The sequence below is a fragment of the Aulonocara sp. 'chitande type north' Nkhata Bay genome, linkage group LG11 (assembly GCF_057382095.1).
Source record: "Aulonocara sp. 'chitande type north' Nkhata Bay isolate Kocher_YH1m ecotype deep benthic linkage group LG11, A_spYH_male_GT1.1, whole genome shotgun sequence".
Lineage (NCBI taxonomy): Eukaryota > Metazoa > Chordata > Actinopteri > Cichliformes > Cichlidae > Aulonocara > Aulonocara sp. 'chitande type north' Nkhata Bay.
Genome location: NC_141354.1, coordinates 9,229,415 through 9,243,760, shown reverse-complemented (window position 1 = coordinate 9,243,760; position 14,346 = coordinate 9,229,415). Strand labels below are relative to the sequence as shown.

Genomic DNA, 14,346 nt, shown 5'->3' with positions numbered 1-14,346 from the left:
TTGTCATCTTGATTTTTTTCAAATGCCTCTTTTAAAATCTTAAAGCAATCTAGTCTGGCCTCAGAGTTAACATCTGAGGTATATTTTATTTTAAAACTATGTCATTCGACTTTAATTAGACTTAGAAATGTTCTTCATCGTGTCTCCTCATATTATCTTTACCCAGTGTTGGGAAGATTACTTTTAAAATGTATTCCACTACAGATTACAGATTACATGCCCCAAAATGTATTTTGTAACGTATTTCGTTACGTTACTCAATGACAGTAATGTATTCTGAATACTTTAGATTACGTAATATATTACCATGCTTTTTACAACTACATGAATGTACTATTGCTGTGTGATTTATTACTGAAGGTTACTCGCCGTACCAATACCAACTAGATGTTTAAATCTTAATATAAATGAGTAACAGTAGGGTGGACATTAGGTAAGGCTGCACTTTTTGAAGCAATCTCGTATAGAAAACTATTCTGTGCGTATATAAAACAGGTCCGCAGCTTCGAACCATAGTAAAGGGACCTCTGGCTAATACGTCGGGTTCGTGTCAAAAACTAGCTTTACTTTGTTGTCTGGGTGAACTTTGCTAGCGAGAGACAGAGAGAGGCGTTGAAAGGCTGCTTCAACGGAACTTATTGTTTCGGAGAAAAACGCGAACACAGTGTACAGTCAAGTCTTAATAGCATAGCAACTGGGCTCTTCAGGCACTCTTCTTGGCTGCAATGGTTATTATTATATTTACATGCTTCCATCTCCCGTTTCTGCTCGGTGACAGCTCATACTTTTCCTTTTTCTCCCTCCCTCGCTCACAAACGGGTATGGCAGTCCATTCTCCCTGAATTAGCATACATGTTTTTATTGAACATTTGAAGAACCAGCAAAAAAACCAAACTCTTGTAGAGGACATAAAGTCAGAGATAGAAAAGACAAGGAGCAGGTGCATCTAGTACAGGTTGAGCTGCTGCAAAAACCCACAGAGCCCAGCAGCCAGCGTAACAAATTCTGGATCCTTTGCTTTTAGTTAGCAGTTAGCATTAGCAGCACATCCTGCGTCCGATGTGAAAGGACTTTTATGCTGGGCACTGTGACTCACAGCAATGGTCCTGGGTCAGCCCCGACTTTGTGTTAAACTAATCCTAAAGTAGGGGAGACCGGGGATAGTTGTAACGTGGGTCAGTTGTAACACTTCCAATTTCTCCAATCAGGGCTAAGTTTCAAATGATGTGACTCATCCTGTGCACGCCCAACTCAGTTCTGCTATCACATGTGAAAAATCAGCACATTTTGTCACACACAGACAATTTAACACAAAAAAAAGTAATTTGTATGCCAAAAAGTAAGTTTTTCTAAGCATTATCTGCTTTGCAGTTAAACTCATCAAACCTGAATTATGTTATTTGTATGTTGTATGTTTGTATGTAATGTTTTAGCCGTTGGCTCTAATGTTAGCTAGTTCATGGCTATAGGAGTCTGGGTCAGTTGTAACAGCAACAGTCTGGGTTAGTTGTAACAATAATGCAGATGTTACAACTTACCACACTATTACTTTAACTTATATTAAACAAGTTGGGGCAACGACATCAGCAGAGAGAGGTTCACTGGTCACATTTGTATATGTGGTTAATGCCATTGGCAACACAATTCCTCCACTGTTTGTGTTCCCACACATACATTATGCAGACCTCTGTGTCAGAGATGGACCAGTAGGAAGTACTGGTAGTGGAAATAAGTCAGGATGGGTGCAAGAAACAGATTTCCTCATCTTTCTGAAGCACTTTGCAAACCACACCAAGGTAAGCCATGATAAAAAGTAATGGAATTGCGATGCTGGTGAACAACTACATTTTTTCAGCTTCATTGTTATGTTCAAAATTGGTGCAAGAGTTGTAGGTTATAATGCCCACTGAGCCAATGAGGCCAAACTCAAGGAAGACCAACCAAAATTAATGAAATATTCAGTTGCAGAAAATTCCATAATTTGTCTTTTTTGGGGGGTTGGTATATGTTCAAAAGCTAGATTTCTGCATTCTGTCACACACACACAGAGCTACATAAATGGCTCTAAGTGCATTCATGTGTTGAATAAACAAAGATTACATGTTAATATTTTGTTAGTACCCTTATTTCATTGTGTTACATCTCACCCCGGGGTATGTTACAACTAACCCAGACTATGGGGTTAATTGTAACATTTCACTCTTTGTGTTTGAGACCATACCATGCAATGGGTAATTGTGCTGCAGAGAAAATAGCTGCACTATTTAATAGCAGAGACATGTAAATACTTTGCATTACATTTTGAATCCACTACCTTAAAAGAGCTCCAATTTACAGACAGAAATGTCAAAAATGTTACAACTATCCCCGGTCTCCCCTAATAATGGTATTTCTAACCACTGATATACCACAACTTTTTCCTTTCAACAGCTACTGAAAGTTAGGGGACCTAGCTGCTATCGGATATTTATATAGCGATCCTCCAGCTTCAAACTGTATCACCCTTCAAGGACCTGCAGTTCAAAAAAGCGCCCCTCCGACAGCCAAACCCATCTGTTCTCTGATTGGATTGTTACATGTGATTGACATGACATTGACCAATCAGATGAAAGGAAGAAAAATAGGGTCAAAATCCGTACTTGTAACTTGCAGGGGTTTTTTTTTAAGTCCACACACAAATCTTTTTTACGCACACACAAATCTTTTTTACACATACAAATCTTTTTTACGCACACACAAATCTTTTTTACACATACAAATCTTTTTTACGCACACAAATCTTTTTTACGCACACACAAATCTTTTTTACACATACAAATCTTTTTTACGCACACACAAATCTTTTTTACACATACAAATCTTTTTTACAAGTACAAAATAATTATGACCACATTTTGAGCCCATATATATATTATTGTCGAGGGGCACCGACAGGACTCCGCACGCCCACACACATAAAAAATAAATAAATTTAAAAAAAAAAATTTAAAAGTTGCCTCATCAAAAGGGCACTTTGGGCACCCATCAGGAAAGGGGCGGGTGCTCAAGCCCCTCCAGCCCCCCTGCACGTGCCTGATACAATCTATTTGTGTATGATTGTCAGTCCAAAGAGGGGAATGTGAGGAGAAAGTACAAGGTCAGGAAGAACCAGGTAAGAAAACAGACAGGGAACAGTGACAGGCACAACAGAAACTGTTAAACTGACAAAGAGAAAAAAAACCTGATTTTACTCACACAATCTGGAAGTTGTGTCCTCCCTATATTAAAGCTGCTGTACAGAATCTGCAAAACAAACTGGGTTGAAACATTTTTGACCCTCTTTAACAACATTCCAACATAACATTATCATTGATTGGGGAAATTAAAATTAATGACATATTTTTATGTGGTTCAGCCACAACTCTACTGAAACCTCAGCCAGTAATAGGTAGGCCAACGTTTGGACCGTCCAGTTGTCTGTATGACTGCCGCAGTACGTACATCACATTTGCACACTATCAGAAAGTGCCAAACAGCCCTGGTGGAGTGAGGAGCTGTAAAGAGAAGCAGAAGCTCTGTTTATATTCTAAAAATGTTTTAAGCTGGTTTCAAAGATTCTGTACTGCAGCTTTAAACGTTTTCCAAAAGCACACATACACTTATCAGTGTTTCTCAAACTTTTTACAGTGTGTACCACCTGATAAAAATGTCAAGCTCTCCCAAGGACCACTATGAAAGCATGAAACTCATAAATCTTACAACACAAAATTAGTATCTGCAATAAAGATTTTTTCATGCATTGTATACATTCCACTACAGGCAAAGTTGTCTCCATTTTTATATTCTTTTTTTTATATTTTGTAATAATTTATTGTGTTTCGGGAGTGTTTTTTATGCATCTGTATTATATTATACATACATATTAAAAGTGAATTTCTGTCCAAAAAATGCACTCAGTTTACTTTTTACTCACTATGAGCATCACTCATTATTCTCCTCCAGTAATTAAGGTTTGGATATGTATTTTTTTTATTCCAATCCATTCTTCTTTTGCAGCATTTAAATAACCTTGATCAGGTTTTGTTACAGACTTTTCAAAAAAGTGTTTTGCTTTTCTTTCACAAATGTGGGGATTAAATTGTTAAAATGTACAAAACAGTGATGTCATGTTTTGTGACGAGGAATTTAAGAATCTTATGATTTAATAAAGAAATTTTCAGACTTGCACAGAGATGGTAAAATTATGATGATTGATAAAGGAGACGAAGACAACAGACGATGAGGACAGGGAGGATGCAGGGACCGACAGAGACGGGGAAGAAGTCTCATTGTGACGAGTAAAGTGTATCTTGGTGGGCTACTGGAACAAGAAGGCATCGGTGGGCAAGAGACGAAAACAGGGCGTTGTTGGAATGCTACTACGCAAGTAACCCCGGCGGAAGGGGCTACATGAATAGGATGAGGGACCTATGGATTCTTCGATACCCAACATCCACAATGACGGCGAAACAACTAGTAGCTCAGTGTTCCAACATTCGAAAGAAGGGACTGCTCTCACAGCTAGAGATTGACGAGGTACAACACAAATGCTACGGCAAGGAGGAGTCAGGACGCCAGGTCAGGGGGGAGATATCATCACCCCCACCCGAGATTGGGTACACAGCCCCAAGTGCGATAGGAGAAGGATCGTTGAGTGCGAAAGGAACTGACCTGAAAAATAGGATCATGGCCAAGCTTGAAACCTGGATCCCCCGTAGCCGGTTACCAAGATTACGTGAAGTACCCTCAGAAGGTCTCCTAGATGATGTTAATGCAGCACTACGGGCAATACCTACAACCACGATTACCGACACTAACAAGCTGATCTACAATACGGCAGCAGTGCTTGGCTACAAGTTGAACAGCCACAAGGTGCAGTACCCCCCATGGAGAAGGAGGCTAGAGGGCAAGATCAAAGTAGCACGGAGGGAGGTTAGCCAACTAACAGAGTTGCAGAAAGGTGCGACAAATAAGGTGCCTAAGAAATACAGCAAGCTGTCCATACCTGAGGCCTTGGAAACTGCCAAGCAAAGACTCACAGCCTTGGCCAGCCGCTTGAGGAGGTACACCAGAGAGATAGAAGGCAGGAGAATAAACCAGCTGTTCTCCACAGAACCAGCAAAGGTGTACTCTCAGTGGCAAGGGAACAATAAGAGAACAGCACCACCAAGGCTGGAGACGGAGCAATACTGGAAGAGCATATGGGAGAAGGACGCAACCCATAACGGCAATGCTCAGTGGCTAGAGGATCTGAGGGCAGACCACAGCGACCTCCCTGAACAGGGTCCAGTAACCATCACAGTGGCAGATATCCAAGAAAGGGTCTCCAGTATGAAGAGTTGGACAGCACCAGGGCCCGACATGGTTCACGCCTACTGGCTGAAGAAGCTGACTGCACTCCACGAGCGTCTGGCAGCACAAATGAACCAGCTGCTAGTTAACGAGAGACACCCGGAATGGCTAACCGAAGGCCGGACGGTCCTGATCCCCAAGGACCCCAAGAAGGGACCGGTCCCCTCCAACTACCGACCAATAACCTGCCTCAGTACTACATGGAAGCTCCTGTCAGGCATCATATCGGCTAAGATGAACAGGCACATGGGTCAATACATGAGCGGGACACAGAAAGGAATTGGCAAGAATACCAGAGGCGCAAAACACCAGCTACTGGTAGACAGGACAATCAGCCGAGACTGCAAGACCAGACTGACCAACCTGTGCACTGCCTGGATTGATTACAAGAAGGCCTATGACTCAATGCCCCACAGCTGGATACTGGAATGCCTAGAATTGTACAAGATCAATGGGACCCTAAGAGCCTTCATCAGGAACTCAATGGGGATGTGGCGTACAACACTAGAGGCCAACTCCAAGCCCATAGCACAAGTCACCATCAAGTGCGGGATCTACCAAGGAGATGCTCTGTCCCCACTGCTGTTCTGCATAGGCCTGAACCCCCTCAGTGAGATCATTAACAAGACTGGCTACGGATACCGACTACAGAACGGAGCAGTTGTCAGCCACCTCCTGTACATGGATGACATCAAGCTGTATGCCAAGAGTGAACGAGACATCGATTCACTGATCCACACTACCAGGCTATACAGCAATGACATTGGAATGTCGTTCGGACTGGAGAAGTGTAGTCGGATGGTAACAAAGAGAGGGAAGGTAGTCAGAACTGAGGGGATTGAACTACCAGAAGGCAACATTGCAGACATAGAGGACAGTTACAAGTACCTGGGGATCCCGCAGGCAAATGGGAACCATGAAGAGGCCGCTAGAAAAGCTGCAACCACCAAGTACCTGCAGAGGGTCAGGCAAGTCCTGAGGAGTCAGCTGAATGGTAAGAACAAGATCCGGGCCATCAACACGTACGCCCTGCCCGTGATCAGGTACCCTGCTGGGGTAATAGGCTGGCCAAAGGAGGAGATAGAAGCCACTGACATAAAGACAAGAAAGCTCCTTACCATGCATGGAGGGTTTCACCCCAAGTCCAGCACCCTGAGGCTGTACGCTAAGCGGAAGGAAGGGGGCCGGGGACTGGTGAGTGTCAGCACCACAGTCCAGGATGAGACAACGAACATCCAAGAATACATTGGGAAGATGGCCCCAACTGACCGAGTGCTCAGTGAATACCTCAGGCAGCAGAAACCCAAGAAAGAGGAGGGAGACGAGGAACCATCATGGAAGGACAGGCCCCTGCACGGTATGTACCACCGGCAGATAGAGGAGGTGGCTGATATCCAGAAATCCTACCAGTGGCTGGACAAAGCTGGACTGAAAGACAGCACAGAGGCACTAATCATGGCAGCACAAGAACAAGCTCTGAGCACAAGATCCATAGAGGCTGGGGTCTATCACACCAGGCAAGACCCCAGGTGTAGGCTGTGTAAAGATGCCCCAGAGACAATCCAGCACATAACAGCAGGGTGCAAGATGCTAGCAGGCAAGGCATACATGGAACGCCATAACCAAGTGGCCGGCATAGTGTACAGGAACATCTGTGCCGAGTATAACCTGGAAGTCCCGAGGTCAAAATGGGAGATGCCCCCAAGGGTGGTGGAGAATGACCGAGCTAAGATCCTGTGGGACTTCCAGATACAGACAGACAAAATGGTGGTGGCTAACCAACCGGACATAGTGGTGGTAGACAAACAGAAGAAGACGGCCGTAGTGATTGATGTAGCGGTTCCGAATGACAGCAATATCAGGAAGAAGGAACACGAGAAGCTGGAGAAATACCAAGGGCTCAGAGAAGAGCTCGAGAGGATGTGGAGGGTGAAGGTAACGGTGGTCCCCGTGGTAATCGGAGCACTAGGTGCGGTGACTCCCAAGCTAGGCGAGTGGCTCCAGCAGATCCCGGGAACAACATCGGAGATCTCTGTCCAGAAGAGCGCAGTCCTGGGAACAGCTAAGATGCTGCGCAGGACCCTCAAGCTCCCAGGCCTCTGGTAGATGACCCGAGCTTGAAGGATGAACTGCCCGCAGGGGCGTGCTGGGTGTTTTATATATATATATATATATATATATATATATATATATATATATATATATATATATATATATATATATGTACACTGGGTGAATGTGCAGTAGTAGCAGCAAGCAGGTGAATTCTGTACATTAATATGAATAGACAATCTGACTATTTTACAGGATAGACAATATAGACATATTTAAAATTAAAGGAATTGAAATGTACATTGTGCCTTGGTTTAGTGTCTGGAAGAGTCCTGTCTCAGTCAATTATAGATGATGTGAGAGGGCGGGTGTGTGTGTTTAGGGCACGGATGGCTTGGGGATAGAAGCTCCTCTTGAGTCTCTCTGTCCTTGCCCGGAAGATGCGGAACCTTCTACCAGATTGCAGAAGTTGGAACAGTTTGTTGCCAGGATGGGACGGGTCCTTCAGTATCTGCGCTGCTCTAGTCCGGCATCTCCTGGTGTAGGTGTCCTGAAGCGGGGGGAGAGCAATCCTGCAGCAGCGTTCTGTTGTACGGATCACTCTCTGGAGAGCTTTTTGGTCCTTCACACAGCTGTTCCCAAACCACGATGTCATGTTCTGTGTGAGGATGCTCTCCACAGCGCCTGTATAGAAAATCCTGAGGATCTTTGGAGAGACCCTGAACTTCCTCAGTTGTCGTAGGTGATACAGGCGCTGCCTAGCCTTTTTGGTCTGGACCTGAATGTGGGCAGCCCATGTCAGGTCTGAGGAGATGTGGACACCAAGATACTTGAAGGACTGCACCCTCTCCACTGGAGCTCCATTGATGATAATGGGCTTGTAGTCTCTGTGCTGACCCCTTCTGAAGTCCACCACCAGCTCCTTGGTCTTGCTGACGTTCAGCTGGAGGTGGTTGTCCTGGCACCACGATGCCAGATTCTTCACTTCATCCATGTAGGCCGCCTCATCGTTGTTGGAGATGGCACCCAACACCACTGTGTCGTCAGCAAACTTCACAATTGAGTTGGAGCCATGGGTGGCCACACAGTCTGAAGTGTAGAGGGAGTAGAGCAGTGGCGAGAGGACACATCCCTGAGGTGCTCCTGTGTTGATGGTGATGCTGTTGGAGAAGCACCTGCCCACCCTCACCACCTGAGTTCTGCCAGTGAGGAAGTCCAACACCCATGCACACAGACGGCTGTTAAGTCCCAGATCCCTCAGCTTTGTGAACAGTCTGCAGGGCACTATTGTGTTAAACGCTGAGCTGTAATCAACAAACAGCATTCGCACATAGTTACCCTGTTTCTTGTCCACGTGGCTGAGAGTGGTGTGTAGGACGTGGGCGATGGCATCCTCTGTGGATCTGTTGGATCTGTAGGCGAACTGCAGCGGATCTGTGGTGTCTGGGATGGAGGAGGAGATGATGTTCTTCAGCAGCCTCTCAAACACCTTCATTACTACCGAGGTCAGTGCAACTGGCCGGTAATCGTTCAGGGATGAGGGTTTGCTGTTCTTGGGCACAGGGATGATGGTGGATCTTTTGAAGCATGTGGGGACCACAGACTTCGCCAGGGACTCGTTGAAGATGTAAGTGAACACACCTGCTAGCTGGTCAGCACAGCAGCGCAGCAGACGGCCGGTGATGCCGTCTGGCCCCGCCGCTTTCCTTGTGTTCACTCTCCTCAGTGCCGCTCGGACGTCATGCTCCGCGATGCTGGTCACCGGTCTCTCGCTGATGACGTCACTGTCCTCGGTAGCCAGGCGGTAGATAGCATTAGCCGCCTGGCTAACCTCGAAACGGGCGTAGAACCGATTCAGCTCGTTGGTGAATGCAGAGTCGGCGTTGATCGGTGCAGTGTCCCTGGCTTTGTAGTCCGTAATGGTGCGTAGTCCGTGCCACATGCTCCGTGTGTCGCCCTGGTGGAAGCGGGACTCCACACGTTCCCGGTACCTGCGTTTGGCATCTCTCACCGCGCGCCGCACGCCGTATGAGGCCGCTTTGTAGGCGCTCATATCGCCAGTGGTGAGACCCGCGTTGTAGGAGGCGGTCCTGGCGTTTACTGCAGTGCGGATCGATCTGTCCATCCACGGTTTCTGGTTTGGGAATGTGGTGACTCTCGCAGTGGGGATAATCTCCTCCGCTAGCATATTGACGAAGCATACTGCTACTTCCGTAAACTCGTTGATGTCGACTGCGCATGCTCTGAACATGTCCCAGTCTACGTCGTTGAGTGCGTCCTGTAGCGTAGCTTCTGATTGGGCAGTCCACCGTTTTACCTCCCTCTTGGTCACGTCTTCCCTCCGTATGCTTTGTTTATACTGGGGAATGAGGAAGATGGCGTTGTGGTCAGACTTCCCAAAAGCCGGGTGTGAGACAGCTTTGTAGCCCTGCTTGTATGGCGTGTAGCAGTGATCCAAAATCCGATCCCCTCTCGTTGGACACGAGACATGCTGGTAAAAGTTTGGCATGACTTGTCTGAGGTTCGCTTTGTTAAAGTCTCCTGCTACAATGAGGGCTGCGCCCGGGTCCTTGTTTTGAAGCGAGCTCAGCACATCATGTAATTCGGACAAAGCCATACCTGTGTCCGCTTGGGGTGGGATGTAGACCACCGTGGCGATGACTGAGGTGAACTCACGGGGCAGATAGAAAGGGCGGCACTTAATGCTCAGGAACTCCAGATGTGGCGAGCAGCCGCTGGAGAGAGTAGAAATGCTCCTGGCATCACACCACTTTCTGTTTACCATGAAACACACTCCTCCACCTTTGGTTTTGTTCGACTCTGCCGTTCTGTCCGCGCGGAGCACAAAGAATGAATCCGACGGAGTTACGGCCTGGTCCGGCACGGTGGGGGACAGCCATGTCTCCGTGAAGCACAGAATGTTGCAGTCCCTCATGTCACGTAGTCGGAGCGGAGCGGTCAGGAAGGCGTCTGGACGTGGCCGCGCCATCTTGGAGTCAGTGTGGAGTGTATATACAAGAATGTGCGGGGGGGGGGGGGTTGTTATGTACAGCTGAGTGGGGGGAGAAGGGGTCTCCAGGGAAGTCCAGGGGAAAGCACGCGTTCTTCAGAGTATCCACTCACACGATCACAGGCTCACACTCCGACACTACCACACGGGAATCACACGGGGGAAATCCAGGAAGCTCTGTAGACAGGGAGACAGGGTTAAGAACGACGCACAAAGGAAAACACTCTTAACTAAACTTGCTGTAGCTTGACTTCACTAACGCGTGGTAGACAACGATCCAGCGACGAACAGCAGTCACCTCCTGGCTTAAATGCTGCTCCCCTTAATGAGACCCAGGTGTCTCATTTCCCGAGGGCGTGGGCTGAGGGCGTGAACCCACAGTGAGTTCCGCCCCGGCGAGAGAGAAGAGGAAGAGAAAGAGAGAAACAGAGAGGGCTGATCAGTGTGCAGCTGATCCGCCTGGCCGTGACAATATCGTTATATCGAACAGCCCTAATCAATACAGTTTTCAAAAAATGCTTCTCTGTGCAAAATCGGTTTAAAAACATAAACAGCGGTGGGATGCTGCTTGTCCGTGATTTGGACATCATATTTTATATAAAATTTATATTAATTTGGATTAATTTGATGCTACAAGTGCCTGAAGCAGGTGCCCGAGAGGATCACATATGGAGAATGATGTGTGGCCACATCTGTGCATCTCGTTTAGTAGCAGCCTTGGTTGAATAGACTGTTGTTTCTATTCTAAGAGGCCCCATAGGCAGATTAGCTCTTCTAGTTCAAGACAAAGCTCAGATTATAGGGGCAGGGCCATTTCACATCCTCTGAACACCCACAGTCCCGCACAACTCCTACAGATTAAGCTGTGATGAAGCTCCACTGTGATGATGATGCTGCCGTGCGCACACTCTCCAAAAGGTTTATCGACCCAAAGTAACCCACAGGAACGCATATTTTATTACTAACAGTCATGGAGGTCATGCTGAGCAGGGAGGGGATGGATACGGATCAATAGCACTGTAGTGTAACATTGGTAAAAAAAAGCCATGAGGGGAGATCAGGTAGAGAACATGAAGGTCCAGTCACACTGAATGGATTCATTTTTACCAACAAGTGCTTTAGAGAGAGCTCCTGCTTGGCACAAACACCTGTGTGCCTTCAGAGACTCAACTTCCATCAAATATTTGTTTTTTAATAAAGGTACAAGTGCATAGGCAGCAGTCTGTGTTCAGAAAAACCCAAAACATTTGATTCAAATGTAGAACAAAAACACCACAGTGGGAGGGAAACAGAGAAACTGGCTTCTTTTTTCCACTATAACTGTGTTTACAGGCCGTTCCAGTCTTTATCTGTCTTACACACTCGACCAAATAACAAATACAAAATAAAAAAAAGAACATCTCACATAAATAAATACATAAATAATCCAAAAGTAGCTATATTAGTAGTGAAACAAACAAGAAAAGCATTTAAAAACCAAATGTGTAAATTCTAAACGCGCAAATCAGTCAGTGCGTAATTACATTGCTCCGCCCATCAAAAAGTGACCTGTGTGAATATCACCATCTCTGTCACGGACCCGGCTCTGGAGGACTCGGGGGTCCGTGAGCAGGATGGATTATTATTATTATTATTATTATTATTATTATTATTAGTGTTGTTGTTGTTATTTGGGGATGTGTGTTTTTCTGCACTATGCTGTGTTCGGTGTTCCACTCATATGTAGAGGCAGGGTGTGTACATGTGTGGCTGGAGGATGGAGAACAGCCACATGCAGGCCTGATGGGTGTGGCCCTGCAGGAGGACTGGCCACACCTGAAGTTCCTGCCACACACCTGTTGGTGATCAGGGCTCGTCGGGGGAGCTACTTAGGAGAGTGTTGGAGCTCCCACTGGCGCGGGATCATTAAGCTAAGACTCCAAGTCAGTGTGTAGTATTAGGAAGTGCGGATCGTGTGTGCGCGCGGGTTCAGTGTTTAACGGCTGCTTCTGTATTGTCCTGCAGGTGGAACGAGGGACCAGAAGGGCAGCACGCACAGGGTGTGCAGAAACACAACTGCCGGGAGCACGAGCACGGACGTCGGAGGGGAACACACACATGGGAGTCTAGGGAGCAAAGGGGATTTATTGTGCATCTGTTACCTTCACTGTAAATAAAGTGCACCGTTTGCATCGCAGAACCATGCGTTTTGGGTCCTCATTCCCCCATATCCCCACGGTCTGTCAGACAGACCGTGACAATCTCATTTATAGGACTGATGAATGTTGGTTGTTGTAGTCCAATCATACTTCACAGACATCTTTAATCCTTCACTGAGTCAGGCTGTTGTTCTCACAAGCCTCAAACTCTCCACCATTATTCCTGTACTGAAGTAGTCGTGTCCCTCCTGCATGAAGGACAACTGTCTGGTCCCACTCACCTCCATCATTATGAAGAGCTGTGAACAGTTAGTCATGCATCAAATCAAAACTTCCCTCCAACCTGGATCCATGTCAGTCACATACCGGTCAAACCTCTCGACCAAGGATGCCATTTCAACTGTCCTCTTATTCAGCCCTCACACATCTGGACACTCATACGTTAGAATGATGTTCACGGACTTCAGTGTTCAACACCATCTTTCCCCAGCAACTCATTCACAAACTGGATCTGCTGGGCATCAGCACCTCGCTGTGTAACTGGCTGCTGGATTTCCTGAGAGGAAGACAGCAGACAGGTCAGCAGCAACACCTCCAGCACAAGAACACTGAACACAGGCTCCCCTAGGATGTGTGTTGAGCCCCTTCTCTTCACTCTGCCTCTCATTTCTTATCATTTTCAGTGTTTTAAAAGGTGAAGTGTTCAAAAGAACAACAGCACCTGATCTCTGCTGAGGTGTTAAAGAGCTCTTATTTTAGGATGTGATGATAACACAGCATACAAACTTACAATTACATGATAATAACACATTTGTAATACACAACATTTGGCTTGTAATTGGTGACATCTGTAACACCACATTTGTGATTGAGACGTTTTGAGGTCAACATGGTGACTGAGGACAACGGGTCCTGCAGAGTCAGTAGTTTCTATTCAGCTGTTTTGTTTTTCATGTCTTCTCCTCCATCATCAGTTATCAGGAGAGCAGACAGTCAAAGTGCAAGAATTCAAAGAAACACAGAGATTCTCCTTACAGAGCAGACACAGCACAGATGTTTCCTTCATCGTCCTTCTCACTCATTTCAGCTTCTTTTCATTTCTGTCACTGACACTGTTAGGTGTGGCTGTGTGCAGGCAGGAATAGGACCCAAGGTGCAGACCCTGGAGACAGAAGTGAACTCAAAAAGGCTTTAATTTAAGACTCAAAATATAACATAACTGAAAAAACTCAAAACAAACTTAAACTAGAGGAATGACAGAACACACAGCTAGGAAAACGGTAGATCACGACACGGACACAGAGAAACACAGGGCTTAAATACACAGAAGGAGCAATCAGGGAATGAGTAACAGGAGGGAAACACAGCTGGGGCAAATCAGGCCTAACGAGACAAGGGGAAGCAAAACCAGACACATTAACATCAGACATGGACTTTCAAAGTAAAACAGGAAACACATAACACAGACAGAACAAAGACACAGACTCGCACGCACTGCAACAGAGGGAACAGAGACGTGGGACCAGGGCAGACACAGACACTGACTGGACACGGGGATATAGCCACTAAGGACACACAGAGACGCGAACTAGACAAGGGGATACAGCTGACAGGGGAGACAGAGCAGCTAGAGAAGACAGAGACATAAACTATAAGACAGAACTCAAAGAAACCAAAAACTAGAAAGTATAAATAATATAATAAACTCAAAACCCCTGGGTCAACGACCCAGGCATCCTAACAGACACAAGTAAAGCCGCCCTCTTCCTCTGAGCA

The 14,346-nt window shown here is 46.2% G+C and overlaps 1 protein-coding gene across 1 annotated transcript; it reads right to left on the bottom strand.

Annotated features, from left to right (window-relative positions):
• Positions 1 to 7,604: 7,604 nt before the first annotated feature.
• On the bottom strand, positions 7,605 to 13,078 carry LOC147318466 (uncharacterized). Its single transcript, XM_086310418.1, has 3 exons — positions 12,937 to 13,078; positions 10,693 to 10,793; positions 7,605 to 10,609 (listed from the first exon to the last, which is right to left on the bottom strand). Exon 3 carries the CDS (start codon positions 10,409 to 10,411, stop codon positions 7,760 to 7,762), a length of 2,652 nt encoding a protein of 883 aa, XP_086166544.1. The 5' UTR covers positions 10,412 to 10,609; positions 10,693 to 10,793; positions 12,937 to 13,078; the 3' UTR covers positions 7,605 to 7,759.
• Between the last annotated feature and the right edge of the window lie 1,268 nt (positions 13,079 to 14,346).

Bases quoted from the DNA above. Each gene is read 5' to 3' on its own strand.
- LOC147318466 (XM_086310418.1), bottom strand. From the start codon at position 10,411: ATGGCGCGGCCACGTCCAGACGCCTTCCTGACCGCTCCGCTCCGACTA.